The sequence below is a fragment of the Trichoderma harzianum genome, assembly GCF_003025095.1.
Source record: "Trichoderma harzianum CBS 226.95 unplaced genomic scaffold M431scaffold_7, whole genome shotgun sequence".
In the NCBI taxonomy this organism is placed as follows: domain Eukaryota; kingdom Fungi; phylum Ascomycota; class Sordariomycetes; order Hypocreales; family Hypocreaceae; genus Trichoderma; species Trichoderma harzianum.
In genome coordinates this window covers 1,447,716-1,462,679 of record NW_020209255.1, presented here as the reverse complement: position 1 = coordinate 1,462,679, position 14,964 = coordinate 1,447,716, and the positions used below count along the sequence as shown (strand labels likewise).

General features: G+C 46.8%; 4 protein-coding genes across 4 annotated transcripts; 2 read left to right on the top strand and 2 right to left on the bottom strand.

The window, feature by feature from the left end:
- Positions 1 to 303: 303 nt before the first annotated feature.
- On the bottom strand, positions 304 to 5,140 carry M431DRAFT_6304 (hypothetical protein; the record flags this gene model as incomplete). Its single annotated transcript, XM_024921628.1, has 3 exons — positions 304 to 1,019; positions 1,123 to 4,756; positions 4,805 to 5,140. 3 exons carry the CDS (start codon positions 5,138 to 5,140, stop codon positions 304 to 306), a joined length of 4,686 nt encoding a protein of 1,561 aa, XP_024773732.1.
- Positions 5,141 to 7,620: 2,480 nt separating this feature from the next.
- Positions 7,621 to 9,534, top strand: M431DRAFT_145025 (hypothetical protein). The gene is made up of 8 exons (XM_024912689.1): positions 7,621 to 8,017; positions 8,080 to 8,166; positions 8,247 to 8,373; positions 8,443 to 8,560; positions 8,631 to 8,817; positions 8,880 to 9,051; positions 9,121 to 9,253; positions 9,311 to 9,534. The coding sequence occupies exons 1-8, from the start codon at positions 7,802 to 7,804 to the stop codon at positions 9,333 to 9,335; spliced, it is 1,065 nt and encodes a 354-aa protein (XP_024773731.1). The 5' UTR covers positions 7,621 to 7,801; the 3' UTR covers positions 9,336 to 9,534.
- A 394-nt stretch (positions 9,535 to 9,928) lies between these two features.
- M431DRAFT_117720 (hypothetical protein) lies at positions 9,929 to 11,590 on the bottom strand (the record flags this gene model as incomplete). The annotated part of the gene is made up of 2 exons (XM_024912010.1): positions 9,929 to 10,658; positions 10,746 to 11,590. The coding sequence occupies 2 exons, from the start codon at positions 11,588 to 11,590 to the stop codon at positions 10,121 to 10,123; spliced, it is 1,383 nt and encodes a 460-aa protein (XP_024773730.1). The 3' UTR covers positions 9,929 to 10,120.
- Positions 11,591 to 12,120: 530 nt separating this feature from the next.
- Positions 12,121 to 14,348, top strand: M431DRAFT_509065 (hypothetical protein). The gene has a single exon (XM_024919226.1). The coding sequence runs from the start codon at positions 12,245 to 12,247 to the stop codon at positions 14,111 to 14,113; it is 1,869 nt and encodes a 622-aa protein (XP_024773729.1). The 5' UTR covers positions 12,121 to 12,244; the 3' UTR covers positions 14,114 to 14,348.
- Positions 14,349 to 14,964: the final 616 nt, after the last annotated feature.

The following is a 14,964-nucleotide window of genomic DNA, read 5'->3' as shown; positions in this document are numbered from 1 at the left end:
ATTCTTGGTTACGCGTTGAATGGACTTTCTCTTTGACTCATATCGTTTGAGCAATTATCGTTTTAACATACTTATATGGCGGATCAGTTAACTATTACACAAAATGGCTCACTTTGGGTCTGTACGATTGTATGCTTTAACACTTCTGGAGGATCTTCTTCGTATTCCATTATATTTTCTGTGCTTGGTAGTATTCCCAATGTTGCAAATGTCGTACTTCTACCCGAGCACCTTTTTCTACCATATTCATTACTAATTATAAGTCTCAAGGTTCTGGATATTAACCTCGGTGTTTCGAAATGTCTATTTTGCTGAAATCAACCTCACCAATTCATCTTTCTCACCACTGTGAGAAATCATCTCCTTGAATATACCGTCCTCAATCTCCAGCAACTCTTTTGGCGTACCAAACTCCGCGGTCACACCATCCTTGATCACCAATATCCGATCAAAGTCAACCACAGTGCTTAACCGATGGGCGATAACAAGAAGTGTTGAATCAGAAAATTCCTGACGAATGGAGTCCTGAATCAGTCTATCAGTCTCCATGTCGACGGCAGATGTCGCCTCATCCAAGAGCAGAACTTTTGGACGTGACAAAATCGCACGCGCAAGGCAGAGTAATTGTTTCTGGCCTTGTGAAAGATTGGAGCCACCGGATGCGACCGGGGACGAAAGCGACAGAGCGGAGTTTACGTCTGAATCATTCTCGGTAGCGGTGGGAGCAGAAGAAACTGAGTGCTCGTCGAGAACGGCTTCAGGAGCTGGTGTGCCTGGATTTGAGGAAATGAGATGAACCCGCATCAAGGCCTTTTGAAGCTCGTAGTCGCTAAACTGGCCGAAGGGATCGAGATTCGAGCGAATAGTGCCTGAGAAAAGGAAAGGGTCCTGTGGAATAATGGCCAGACGGGTGCGCAGATCTGAGAGTTTAATCTTGGAAATATCGACGCCGTCAATCGTAATGCTGCCGGACCTGGTTTGAAGGAAGCGGAAGAGGGCCAGTGATAAGGTTGATTTTCCTGATTTATGTCAGAACATCATGTCCGCAGATAAACAGAGAAATACGGGTGAATAACGAGCTCGGATACGGCTCATATGGGAATTTAGTTGCATCAAACTTACCTCCACCGGTTCTACCCACGATTCCAATCCGCTGATTGCGTTCGGCAGTAAAGCTCAAGCCCTTCAGAATAGAAGGCAAGCCCTCCGCATAGCCGACTTCCAGCTTCTCAACCTCTATTCTACCTTCCTCAGGCCAGCTTGCGCGCACTTCCTCTCCACCCTGGTTTTCAATTTCGAGATTTTGGTACTCAAAGATGCGCTCCGTGGCGTTCATATCAAGTTCCGTCTGAGTAGACACGGAGATACCCCAGTTGATGGCATGTCCAAAGTTCAATGCAAAGGAAAGGACAAAGCCGGCTAAACTAGCATCAATATTGGGCGTGGTAACAACGAAAACGCCAATTACAGCAGCAAACATGGAAGCCGTAATGCCAATGCGAATCATGAGCCACATCCGAAAGGCGGTGATGTACCAACTGCAAGCTGCCCAGTCATCAATAAGAGCGAATATCCTCTGAGTAAATTCGGGTGCCTTTGAGAAAGCTCTGAGAGTTGATAGACCGCTGAGCGAAGAAGCGAAGTGAGAGATGACGGGAGATTTGTTGGTGGATTCGAGTCTCTTGAGAGTTCGTGCTGCAGCCATGTATTGTTGAGCAAAGTAAGCACATGCGACGAGAAGAACGATGGCGATGATGATCATGAATGGCGAAACAAAAAGAGCTGCCACCAATATGCCAAGCATTTCCCAAGTCACCGTGGCAAAGTAATAGAAGTTTGTCGCCAACGAAGAGTCCATGCTAGTGAAATCGCCAGTGAACCTGTTCAGAATTCTTCCAGTCGGCACAGTATCTAGCCATCGGAGGGGTGCTCGAAGCACGCTGCGCAAAATGCCCTGGAAAATCTTCCGCGATGCACGGAGTGAACCAGTGTAAACACAGTAGAGACGACTGACGGATATCAACACGGAGATTGTCGATATTAAGCAGTATACTCCAAGATAGAACCAGAGGCTTCTAGCTCGGGTCTCGCCTTGAAAGCTCGTAGCCGCATTTGTCGTGTTCGCATAGTCCATTGGCTGGCTGAAGAATTGTGTCTGCAGCGTCTTCTTATATTGATAGACCATAACGTGCATAGTGTTGTCGACTTGCTCATATGAACTGGCCCATATCTTGATCCAATACGTACGGCCAAGGGTGAGACTCTGTGCGATAGCGAATAGAAGTATAAGAAAAGACCAGAAAGGGATTCCGCTGAAGGCTTTGAGGTATCCAGCATAGACGGCCGTTTTGACTCTGCCAACCTCTCGCTTCTCGTCTTCAACAAGTTTCTTCGGAGCCGCCTTAGCCTTAGGTGTTGCATCCAGCGCCGGGGTTGTGGCAAGCTGTCCTGTCGATTTTGCATTAACATCTCTGTGAGCTTCTTCAGCCTCATCTGCTTCAATTATGTGCTCCAGGATACCAGTGCGTCGCAGCTCCTCTACTGAGCCGGAGTGTTCGACGACTCCATTGACCAGATGCACAGCGTAGTCGGCACGCGGAAGACATAGCGACGAATGGTGAGTGACCAGAATTCGAGTTCTGCCCTTAGCAAGTTCTCCGAGAAGTGCGTTTGCAAAGACGTGCTTTCCAACATGCGCGTCAAGAGCGCTAAAGACGTCGTCGATGATCATAATACCGGCCCTCGAGTATAATGCTCGTGCTAGAGTCAGTCGCCACTTCTGTCCACCACTCAGAGTTACTCCTTGAGCTCCAACTTCAGTTTCATCACCGTCTTCAAACAGGCTGAGATCTCGGGATAGAGCACAAGCGTCAAGGACTTTCTCGTATCTAATAGGGTCAAATGGGAGGCCAAAGAGGACGTTGTTCTTGATTGTAGCGTTTTCAATCCATGGAGTCTGAGAAATAAAGCAAACAGCCGTAGGAAGGATCCAGTTAGCAGCCGTCGCCTTGCTATCAAATCGTTGCTCTGGAGCAGGAGCTTTTGGGGCCTGAATATAACCACTCAAGACCTCCGCCTCACCCAGAATGGCTGAAAGGAGGAGTGATTTTCCAGATCCAGTAGGCCCGGAAATAACGCTTAGGCAGCCATTGGGAAAGTCAAGGTTGATCTTGCGCAGAGCAAAGCGGTCATCGGTAGGGTCTTCGGAACCAAATGGAAACGTGACGGTCGCATCGTGGAATGACACTGCAGGGCCCGGGTGGACATTCTCCGTTTTGTTTGGGGCGCGAAAGAACTTGTCGATTCTGTCACAGCTCACCTTGGCATTGATGGCCGTAACCAACAACAGTGGAATATGACCGACGATTCCTTCGAGGAACATGAATAGAGTAATGGCGGTAAAAGCGACTGATGGCAGCAGTGTCCCGTTGATGTATGAATAGGTGGCTAAAGAAAGCGACGTCAAAACAATGGGAGTAAACTCTGAAGCAATCGCCATGTAAATGTTGTTGATTCTCGTCCTCCAGAGCATCGAAAGCTCCTCTTCACGAATATTCTCAATCTTCTCCGTCCACTGAGTTTCGATTGCGGAGAACTTGATCTGTCGGATTCCCTGAAGAGCCTCTGTAATTATCGTAGACCTCTTGTCACGAAGCTTCATGAGAATCTTTTGGTTGCCGCCGTATCGTGAAGCAAGAGCTCTGTTAATCGGAAAGAGGACCAAAATTCCCAACATTCCAGCGCACAGGCTTTGCCAGCCAACAAGATACAACAAGAAAATGGTAATGATAGTGAATTGTCCTCCGCAGTTTACGTACTGCCCACTTTGAGATCCAAATCTTGCGATTGCATCGCAGTCGACTGAGAACATATTGACAATGTCCTGCTGTGATCTCATGTTTGGTTGCTGCTCTTGCTCATTTCCATCATCGGCTTTCTTAGCGTCTGGATCCGAAGACTCTTCCTTAGGGATATGAAGCGAATCCTCCATTTTCATCAATTTTTCGTACATCATTCCGGTTAAAGTTGATCTCATCGGGACAACAATGTCAGCTGTCTCCGACCACATAACTCTGGAATCGACCAAGCGCGAGCTTATCGTTGCAGCAACGATTGCAGCAACCCATTTCCATGCGACGGGATCAATGATGTCGAAATGTTCGCGAGTCTCGAGGTGACGAAGGAGTTGCAAGTTCGCAAAGGCGGGAGCGACATCAAAGAAGTTTGTGAAAAGAAGAGCTCCCCACATCCAAATGAACCGCCATCGAAATTTCCACATAATGTGTGCCCATAGCGGAAGGCGATCAGACTTGAAGATGATGTCCTTGAAGTTTGCAGTGGCGTTTTCTGATCTCACCATGTAGTCCATTGCGGGTAGATTAGAATTCTCAAACTTTTCCGAGGCTGCTGCCCGAAGCACATTCATGGGCCAGTCGAAGCTATATCTGGACCAAAGACTGAGTGTCCTCTGTGAGTCGACGACCCTTCCATTTGGGCCAAACACATCTGGGCGCCGTTTGATGGAAGCGATTGTTCCGATCAAAGCGACCGCCGCACCAATTTGAATCCATATCAAGATTGAAGTGATGAAATGCCTGTCTCGCTCCACATAATAGAGGCCGCGTATTCCGTTAAGAGTGATTGAAGCGATACCAATGATCAAGAAACATGTTCTGCCGCTCGATGTTACGCTGTTAAATCTTGTTACTGGTTCAACTTCTCGTGATGCGACCAAAAATTGCAAAGACAAAAGTATCTAGATTCGTCAGCTTCGAGACCCAGATTCTCTCCTATGGAGGCTTACCCAGGCAAAAAACAGCCACCATGACCCCAACAGAGGTATCCCAGAATACCCAGGTTCAAATCTATGATTGACGGCGGTGAAAATAGCAGCTGCGCACGAGAGTGCAATTGCTAACAGTGAGATAACAAATATGGCAATAAATTGAGCTTTGTTCGAGAACCGAGCTATTGAGTCTTCATTTGCAGCTCCATCTTCATCCTCGTAGGTGAACCCATCCTGCTGTGGATTCTTGGCACGGGTGATTACACGAAGTCTTCGAAGATACGGAAAGGAGCACAGCGCGACAAGCAATGCCAGGCCTGCAACGGCATATTCTGGATCGTAATCTAGCCTCATACTGTGAGTCTAGCTGTTGTCTACATCACCATCTCACGATTTACAGTGGCAAGCGGAACCAGAACATCAAGGCAGAAAAATTCACTGAAAGATATTTAAATAAAAATTACACCGATATCAATTTCGGGATTCTGATTCCGAGGAGGATTCTCGTCACCGCGTGAGTCAACGGGTCTGACCTAGACTCGATGTGGGAGGTACTTTTGTTTGCTTTGCCTCCCTATTCGTCAGCCTGGCCAGCCTTAGTACAAGACTTTTTGGTGGTGGCTCCTATATAATTCACGCTTTCTCCAGGACCATGAATCCGGTCAATTATACTGTATGAATGCTTTTGAGGCCTGTTGCGCATTGCTTATATTTCAACGAGCGCCTCCAATCAACGCTTCCTAGGTGAGGACTGTGCAATGCGTATATACTCGTATACGTAGTTACTGACCACCATCTGAAGAGACGGAGCCTTGCCCGTATGCAACCTGTAGGCAACAATTGTACTGCCTTATCAACATCCTACCGCGCTAATGAATCCTAACATGTATACGAAGCAAAGAAGCGGCACGAGCTAGTGATTTTAATATGTTCGGATAGCGATAATAAGTATTAGCCCCGGCTGCTAAAGATCAATGTCTGTGGAGAAGCCGTCCACATCCCTTGGGATGGGAAGAAATACGGAAACTCATCTCCATACTAACAGCACCAAAATCTGTAGGATACGCTTCGGCGTATTCTCCTCCCCACCCCCTTGACATGCTACTGCAGCCGTTCTACCCGTTCGACTCCACCCTTGGTTGTAAACTCGGAGTAATTTTCCCCAATCACACTGAATTCTCGGGGTAAGCAAAGCTGTGTTCAGTGATATTATCCGCGTGTAGCGCATTCTATCGCGTCACAGGATGCTAGCAACCCTGAATCTTTGGACTCACTTCGGATGACTCGCTCTCTTATCGTATCTGCAATTGTAACTCCGGCCAGTCATACTTACGGTGTCAAAGGATGGTTTTCCCGTAGAAAGAGGCGATCTATTAAATAGACAACAAGCTTGATAATATGAGTTTCTCTTTCTGTCGAACGACAACTACATGAGCTATGTAATATACATGTAGTAATGCAATACATCCATCCTAATGCAAATATGGAAGCGAGCATTGTGTAATTGGAGGCGGAAAGTTTTTATGCTTCTCAGAGGCCGCGACCGCGAGACTTGATGGAAGCTGTGTGTGCCGAAGCCAGAGTTCTGAAGTGTGGTTGAAGTTGGAGAAACATTGCAATGAGATGACTCAATGTTACTTCACGGAGCTTGTGACTTTGACTCATCTTCATGCTCTGGGCCGTAAGTATTGCATTTACCTACTCACCCCGCGCCAAGCTCATTTGCAAGAGGTGAAGTGAGTGACAAAGCCTGATGCATATTCCTAGTGCCAATAAATCTGCTATTTTGGTGTATATTATCTAGGCGGACTTGTTTTGCTAGCAATTGAGGTGAATACAGTTTGACATTAAATATCATATCGCCATAGTTGGTTGCAGACCAAGTATCGCCACATAACGACGGATAGATGTCTAACATAGAGAGACTAAGTTATGTAGACGGTCCAAAGCACCCAAGAGGACTGGTCTTCTCACATTGTCGAACTCAAGTCATCTTGGCTAATCAATGTATCTGATGACCCTAAAATTCCAAGACATCTGATATTCCTTCATTACGTTGGGATGGAACCTGTCTCATCGCTCCGTTCAAGGCCGTACTCTGTTGACACACGTTTACCCTGGGGTACCTGACAAGGGTTTCATGCAGTCTTAATCGAGTAATGCCCCGAGCCTCGATCATCGTGTGAGCTTAAAAATTTCTCCGCAATACAACTCTAAAAATGGGAGGCATGAATGAAGCATACAGTAAACTACATGTACATATTGCTAGCTCAATGCTAAGTTTGGGACTTTCTTAATGCAGGCGACAATGGGGCAGATGCCGTTTCCCCCCTCTTGCGTTCCACCCCAAACGGTGGAGGGTTCATGATACTATATAATGTATGAAGTGGTACGCTTGTCTGATGTATGTGAATTGAGAATGACGGGCTTTAAGGAGACTAGGAATTTGTTGCTTTTTAGTCGTGGTTGAGTTCATGTCATTATCGCTATGTGTACGCACACAAGCATGGACATATACAGTGTCACCTGCAGGGCGGACACCCCCTTTGAAGCATTTTGCCGGCAAGACAGCATCCTTCACACTCTTCGTGACCAGGGAAAGCTTGAGATGCACAGCCAGCCATGATAAGAGAACGATTTGAAGCCAGAATATTGCCCACGTGTGCCAAAATCAGAGTGGTATCGACACACCGGGTTTGGGGAGCAAATGTCCAATTATTCCCGGAGCTGACTTGGCTGTGCACGTATCTCATGTAGGCGCTGACCATGATTTCGCAATTCTCATCTGCCCTTGCATCACCCGTGATGACCAATCCAGCGGTGCATTATTATTCGCTACGTATGGGCTCTGCCTCTGCTGACACCAATCTTCCATGTATCTGCCGTATGAGATAGCCAAGCCCTTGGTGATATTCTGATCGTCTTGAGAGCCGCAGCTATCTGTGAAACCTGCAATTCTCGGCATTAGTTCGTCGTAGTTTTATTGCCTCGTGCGACGGTACGCAAGCCAACACCATGGCCCGTGAAGACGATGTCGAGACACAATCAAGGCATGATGAAAACACGCCGCTTCTAGTAGGAGAGCAATCGGAGCCGCCCCGACTGGAACTGCAAGAAAACGACAAGAAGCCGACTGGCTGGTACCTATGGAGGCTCTTCTGGGCTATTCTTGCCGCCCTTGTCCTTGCCGTGTTTATCAAGGGCTGGATTGATGCCGAAGGCGATGTCAACGTTAGTATCACGGACGCGGATTTGGTGGCAACATCGCCTTGTATCTGACTAAAGCCTCTCAGTTTGACTTGGAGAAAGCGCTCAAGAAAGCGCTTGGAGGCGGCTTGAGCGGCGCGGCTGCCATGGTTCTACAGGTCCTGCTTCTAATGGTACAACCTCGCTCGCCCACTCATTTCCTTTGTCATACTCGATGCCGAGCTGCGACTAAATTTCTTGGTTCTTTATGTAGCCTCTTCGGACTATTATGAACTATCAATACCGCTTCGGAACCTCCTTCACTAGTGCTACACAAATCCTCTACGCTGATGGAGGATTCGGCCGATACTATTCGGGACTCGGAGCCGCACTTATACAAGGTAAGGTTCCTCATGATTCCTTGTAGTTATTTATCCAGGGTCGCTAATTTTTGATACGTGAAAATGTAGGACCTGTGGCGAGGTTTGGCGACACAGCTGCCAATGCTGGAATTCTTGCCTTGCTGCAGTCGAACTCATACCTGAAAGACCTGCCTTCGCTTGGCAAGACTGTTTTTGCCTCTCTTTGGTATGCTTACATCGAAAAGTCCATCTAACTTGCCACAAGATGCAAATTACTAAGAATACCTAATACTAAGCGCCGCCGGGTTTCGCATGATCCTTACACCTGTTGACACCCTCAAGACTACCCTGCAGGCACAAGGACCCAGCGGAACTGCTCTGCTTCGACAACGCATCAAGCAACATGGAGTTGGAACCCTGTGGTGGGGAGCGTTTGCTACTGCAGGAGCAACATTCGTGGGCCATTATCCCTGGTTTGCGACGGTACGATTCAGCTCTATAATCTCTCTTGCACATTGATGACGGAATTGCTCACTCTACTGCAGTATAATCTGTTGACAGAAGCCATCCAAGAACCACCAAAGAGCGACCTATTTCTTTGGTTACTGCGTTTGGCCTTTATAGGATTCGTCGCATCTGTTATATCAGATTCTGTGTCCAACTCCTTGAGGGTGATAAAGACCTACCGACAGGTCAATGATACCAAAGTGTCTTACGGTAAAACATCTCCAGTTTTTCACTTGTCATTTCCTATGCCGTATCATTTTACTGAATCCATTTCTACAGGAGAGGCTGTGCGACTGGTGGTTAGAGATGACGGAGTATCAGGGCTGCTTGGACGCGGACTGACGACACGCATCTTGAGCAATGGTCTCCAGGGACTGCTCTTTTCCATTCTATGGAAGCTATTTCTAGATATGTAAGCTTACTTGGACACTTCAAATCGTATATAGTCTGCTAACCTAAATATTTATAGCTGGGAACAAAGGACAAAGTCCTAGCGGAAATTAACGTGTGATTTTTGGGATTCTTCGACTGAACACGCATGCATAGGCACTTTACTCAACCCGGATCAATGAATGTATATGGTAAAAGACACAATAGATGGCAGATAAGAAGAAAGATCAGGCGATTGTGTCAAAGACTAGACAGATAACACAATGATTAGTCGTATTACACACGACGCCAATAAATGGGTGCTCAAGTAGTGTGAGTATGTAAACAGCTACAAAGCCTACATCCAAACCTCCAATTATATTTTAATAAAAACGATGCCACCAACCAATCTCGCTTTGCCGGCGTGCTCGCTACAATACGCTCGGCAGGGGCTCGTAGAGACACTCATTGAACAAGGAGGGAATGTATCTTTTCTCAAAATGTCAGCGTCCCTAGCTATCTGCGCTTAACTTGGAAGTAAAACAACAAGGATCGTCCTCGTATTAGATTATTTCATCGATATCTCCATTCTCGCCACTGAGGCTGAAAGCGACATATGGCAAACAACTTTGGATGGGCGCGGGCTCACCGACCCGTTCCGCATAAGACGGTCACGGCACAATGCGTTATTGACGGGTTGTGGAATGCGTGTATGCGTGTCAATAGTGCTCAGTATTATGTGTGTGAGTGAAGCTGCACACCGATCATGCTCACCTCGTAATGCTCACGATGCTGATCAAGGTGGCCAGAAATATCCTCCCGTCTTAACAAACACAGCTAGCTACATGCATATATCTCTTTCCAGGCCCAATGCTACCGGTATCTCTCTAGTCCGGCGAACCTCTTCCCCCTAACTTCCCGTCTCCAAGCTCGCACTTTCGTCATCTTCTAATTCATCAGAGTAATAATACGGTTCTATATAGTCGTCTTCTTCCTCTTCCTCTTCGGAGCTGCTGTAATCCAAATTTCCCAATGGCAGGGGCTCGAGGCGTTGACTGAAGGTGATTTTTTCGGCTCCAGTAGAATCTATTCGATCCCTGTCCCACATCACATACCCCCAAACCAATAAGTCGTTGTCAAAAAAGCGTATGTTTGAGTACTTTCCCTCCCAAAGCATCACCCAGGCTGCAGGTGGCCGAAGGTTGGATTGGTCCGATTCACCATCTCCGTTAAATGGAAGAGGTTCGCGCCTAAATTCCTTCCAATCGCGCTCCGAGCGGTTGGTTTTTCGATGGCTGAATTGCCAATACGGCGACACACGGCTAAAGTCGATATATTCTTCTGTTGGCCATGCCAATACTTCGTGCATAAGTTTGATGCGATGTGCGTGATCACCTCCAACAAATAAAATCGCATGTAAGGGTCGTAGGCCTCGAGAGGCAGTACCACTGATGACATGTCCTACCACGCCTGAACCAGTGATTGTTAGATGCATACATGTACGCAAAATGGGGAATAGAGATTGAACTATTAACCTACCACTCGCACTTAGCCGTTTTCCATACGGAGGTGGAGGACTCACCTCTTCAAAAAGAGGGCTTGTCTCATTTATCTCGTCGCCAAATGTTGTGCAAATATGCTTCCATTTCATCCGAGCGTACCATTGGATACACACAAACTCTTCAAATTCCCACGGTTCGAATAAGTCATGGACAAGTCCGATCACATCGATTAACTCTATGTATGGATAGCCAAACCTTGGTTTGCCTCTGCACCGGGCTCCAAAAAGATGACAGTACAGCTGGAAACGGTACATTCCTCTCAAGATGCGCATGCGTTCAGTTGCACTCAGTTCGATTTCTAGGTGGCTCGCATGTGGGCCATCTCCATCCGGCGGCCAAGATACCTCATAATCTTGAGTTTCAACAAGATTCGAAATGTTACCGAGAGTCCACCGAGCAAACACTTCAACAATAGGGGCGACAATTGTTGTTTGAAACGTCCACATGGCAACGATTGCTTCTTCGCTAAGGTCTCCTAGAGACGGCCCCGCCTTCTCTGTTTGGAGCTTGTTTGCATAGGATTCAAGGAATGGCTGAACAACTTCAGTATTCCTGATAACAGTCGTAAATGGCGGTCGCGATGTCTGATACACTGCGTAAGCGTCCACCAGTGTATTCCCAAGCATGGTCTTCAGCTCTCCATAGAGAATGCGAGGGCGATCTTGTTTAACCTGCCGGTAGAGAATTGGCGACGCGCGTGCTAATGCATTGAGATCAGACAAGTCGAGCCTTACCATCACATTATAGCGGACCAACCAAGGAAGACTTTCGATGTGACTGCATGACGGAGAGCCATCCACAGGAGTAGCACCCTCCATCCTAAATCACATAGAGGAGCTACCCACAGAGTAGGCGTGAGACAGAGTGTTTGTGTAAGAAAAATGGCGCGAGAAGAAACATGGAAGAGATTTCAAAAGTTATTAGGCTCCTAGATAAAGCCTTGATGGGCCCGCGCTTCCCTCTCAGAAGGGGATGTCGGATGTCAATGCGGTGCGTGCGCATAAGGTAGATGCAGGCTAGAATGTTCTACAGCCAATCATCGTTTCAGCTAATCCAACTTAATGAGTACATTAGTCTCATCACTATTTCCAGGTTTGTCTATTTCGTTTCCATAAACTAAAAGCCTCTTCACTAGGTTGGCGAAGACATTTGATGTATCATCGTTGGTGTCTGACTTGGTGCAAAGACTTCGAGCATGGCATAGAACCTGCCCCACCATAGTCCTACTATCTTGGATCTCTTCGTATTGGTTGAGGTTCCAGGCAACCAGGTTCAGTGCTATTGGCCGATGTGAGGGAGGGGTTAAATGCTTCATCTCCCATTTTGAGGACAGTTGTGCTTCAAGATATTGTAACCATCTCCTATCGCAATCTGATTTAACCTACCGATCCCTCCTGTACAATTTTTGAAATAGGAATTATTATCGCCTGTCTCTCTTTTCAAGACATACACCTCATCCATACCGCATTCTTATGGCTGAGGTAGTAGGCACCATAGCAAGTGTATTGACCTTGGTTGGCCTTCTCAAGGGATGCATTGATGCTTGCGAGCTTATTCGTGCTGCAAGGAACCAGGAGAAGGATCTTGAGAAGCTCGATCTAAAGCTTACCCTTGAGCAATGTCGCCTGAAGAGCTGGGGCAAGAGCATGGGGCTGATCCGTGAGGCTGGGGAGAATCGACGCAGTCTTCTTGAGCAATTCGAATTTTGTGCTGTAGTACAGCGAGCTCTAGAGCACATAGTAGAATTACTCACAAACTCAGAACGCTTGAGTAGCCGATATGGAGCCAAACAAGTTGCAGTCGAGGAAGGCGTCCAGCTAGTTGCCAAGTCTAGGAGCGTGTCAAAGCTCAAGGCTGCTTTCAAGCGGCTGTCAATCACCGATGGTGCCCATGAACAGGTCACCAAGGTGAAGCGCAAATCGTTCTGGGTCCTACACGATCGGAAGAAATACGAGGGCCTGATTATCGAACTGCGAGAACTGGTAGATGGCGTTGAACAAGTTACCAAAAATCTCGTCGGACGCGAGCAACAGCAAGATTTAGTCATTTCTCGAATCAATACGATAAATGACATCCGAACCCTCAACATGCTTAGCGAGACTTGCAAAACCGATTACCCCGCCATCTCAGATGCTACATCAATTCGCGCCGAAACCATATCGATGGTTAGCGCTCAACAGCGCAAGATTATTGGCTGGATAGATACGATCGATGAGACTATCCCGGCAGAAAATCAGATACAAGTCACAGAAGAAATGGAGTCTTGGGACTTGAGAGCATTCCGAGAACAGTATTTGGGGTTACTCAGCATTTCTAGGACTCAGGAACCCTCCAGAATTGATCAACCTCGGGACCCAGGTCAACCCTCCGATGGAAATCCCCCCAAGCTTAATGCGGCTTTGGAGTATTTGGGTAAAATCAAAGTCCGTTTTTATTCGAGACCTGGGGTTTATAATTCCTTTCTCGACATTTTGCGGGCTTTTAAGCAGAATAAGCTTTCTACCAAAGAGGTCCTTGACTCTGTAACTAAACTTTTCGAATCGGAGCCGGACCTTGTGGAAGACTTCAACCAATTTTTACCTAATGATTGGCCTGGAAAGGAAGTCAAACTTCTCCAAGATCGATACAACAGCACTGAAGTATCAATTGGGCTCAATGCTCTATTTTATATTGACTATCTTCGAGAAACTGCAGGCTATAGGCGCTATAATAAGTTCTCAGACATATTAAGGCGCTTTCAATATCAGGATATCAATGCTGCGGATGCTATGAGACAAGTTATGCTTCTCTTTCATGACCGCCATGACCTTTTACGAAGATTTAACATATTTTTGCCACCTGGGTACGCTATATTCGACACGGAGGGCACTCCTCAAGCGACAACTCCAGAAGGCCATACTTGGGATATTGCTAGCCTCTTGGCTGAGTCGACCAACAATGAAACCATTGTCCTCTCGGAGGAGATGGCATCAGCGCGGATGAATACCCAATTGCGCGAAAAGCCCGGAAGGTGCTACAGGATCAAACGCCTCTCTAGGCAGCTTGACATGAACAGTCTTGTAGTGTTAAAATACTATGAGGACCTGGTTCTCTTCCGCCAGGATGTGCAACGCGAAGTGCTTGTTTTCCCTTCTAACTTGAGTCTGGCGCGCCAACATGTCGTGTGCACGTTGTCACACCGCCTGGGCTTATCATATAATAATATCGTTGGAGAGACAACCCAAATCGTCGTAGGCCGCTTACCTCAGAAGTCTTCCAGCAATCTTATGCCACTGCAGAGGCCGTTAATGGTCAAGAGTCTGAAGGATAACAGCCGTACTGGCGATTGGTTCAGAGGATAATACGAGCGCCAGCTGGGGACTTGAAGAACAGGACCCCGATTTGGAGAGTGAGGGTTGGGAAACAGCAAGTTCAGAAGCAGAAGATTCAGACCAGCAGTCTTTGAAGAGAAAGCTAAGATGAAGACACAAAGTTCAAGAGATCTTAACAGCATAAGGCATCTCGGTAACACGATTTAGAAGAAATTTAGGTTCATATAGTGGTAAAGCATTTTACTGAAACCACCTGCATATTGACTACATATAGTAACAACCTCTAAATGCCTAACAGACACGCCTGCTACCGGAAATGCCCCCCACCAACTGCTCGCCCGCAATACGGCACCTGGTCCATATTATTACCAGTGTGGCGAAACTACAAGAGAGACTGGCCGTGTTCTTTAGTAATAAGAATAAAGAGATTTATTGGTGTTGTTTTCTTGCCTTTATATCCGTTTTAACAATCCTGCAGGGTAGCATAGATCTTCGCTCAGCACTGCTCGGACGGTTACGTGATAGGCCAGCATTGGACCATTTAGCAATATTGGTGTCTTAGACAGCAATCGGATGGCAAATACGTCTCAGATTATTATGCTATTCTAATAGCTCTCATAGTAATACTCTATTCAAGATACATGTGGCAATAAGTCGATGCACAATGCTGCTACCTAGTACCCATTGGTGATGTCTTCCCGCATCTTAGTAATATGTCTCCGACAACCATACTGCAAAACACTCTGTGAGTAGCCAGTGATGCAAAAGCAGTTGTTTTCATCTAAAATAACAATTGGACTACACATCAAGGCGTTGTTTTTGAACTGCTGTTCGATCATATTGTTTCCTTCACTGCAGAACGTAAATTCTCTGCAACATTT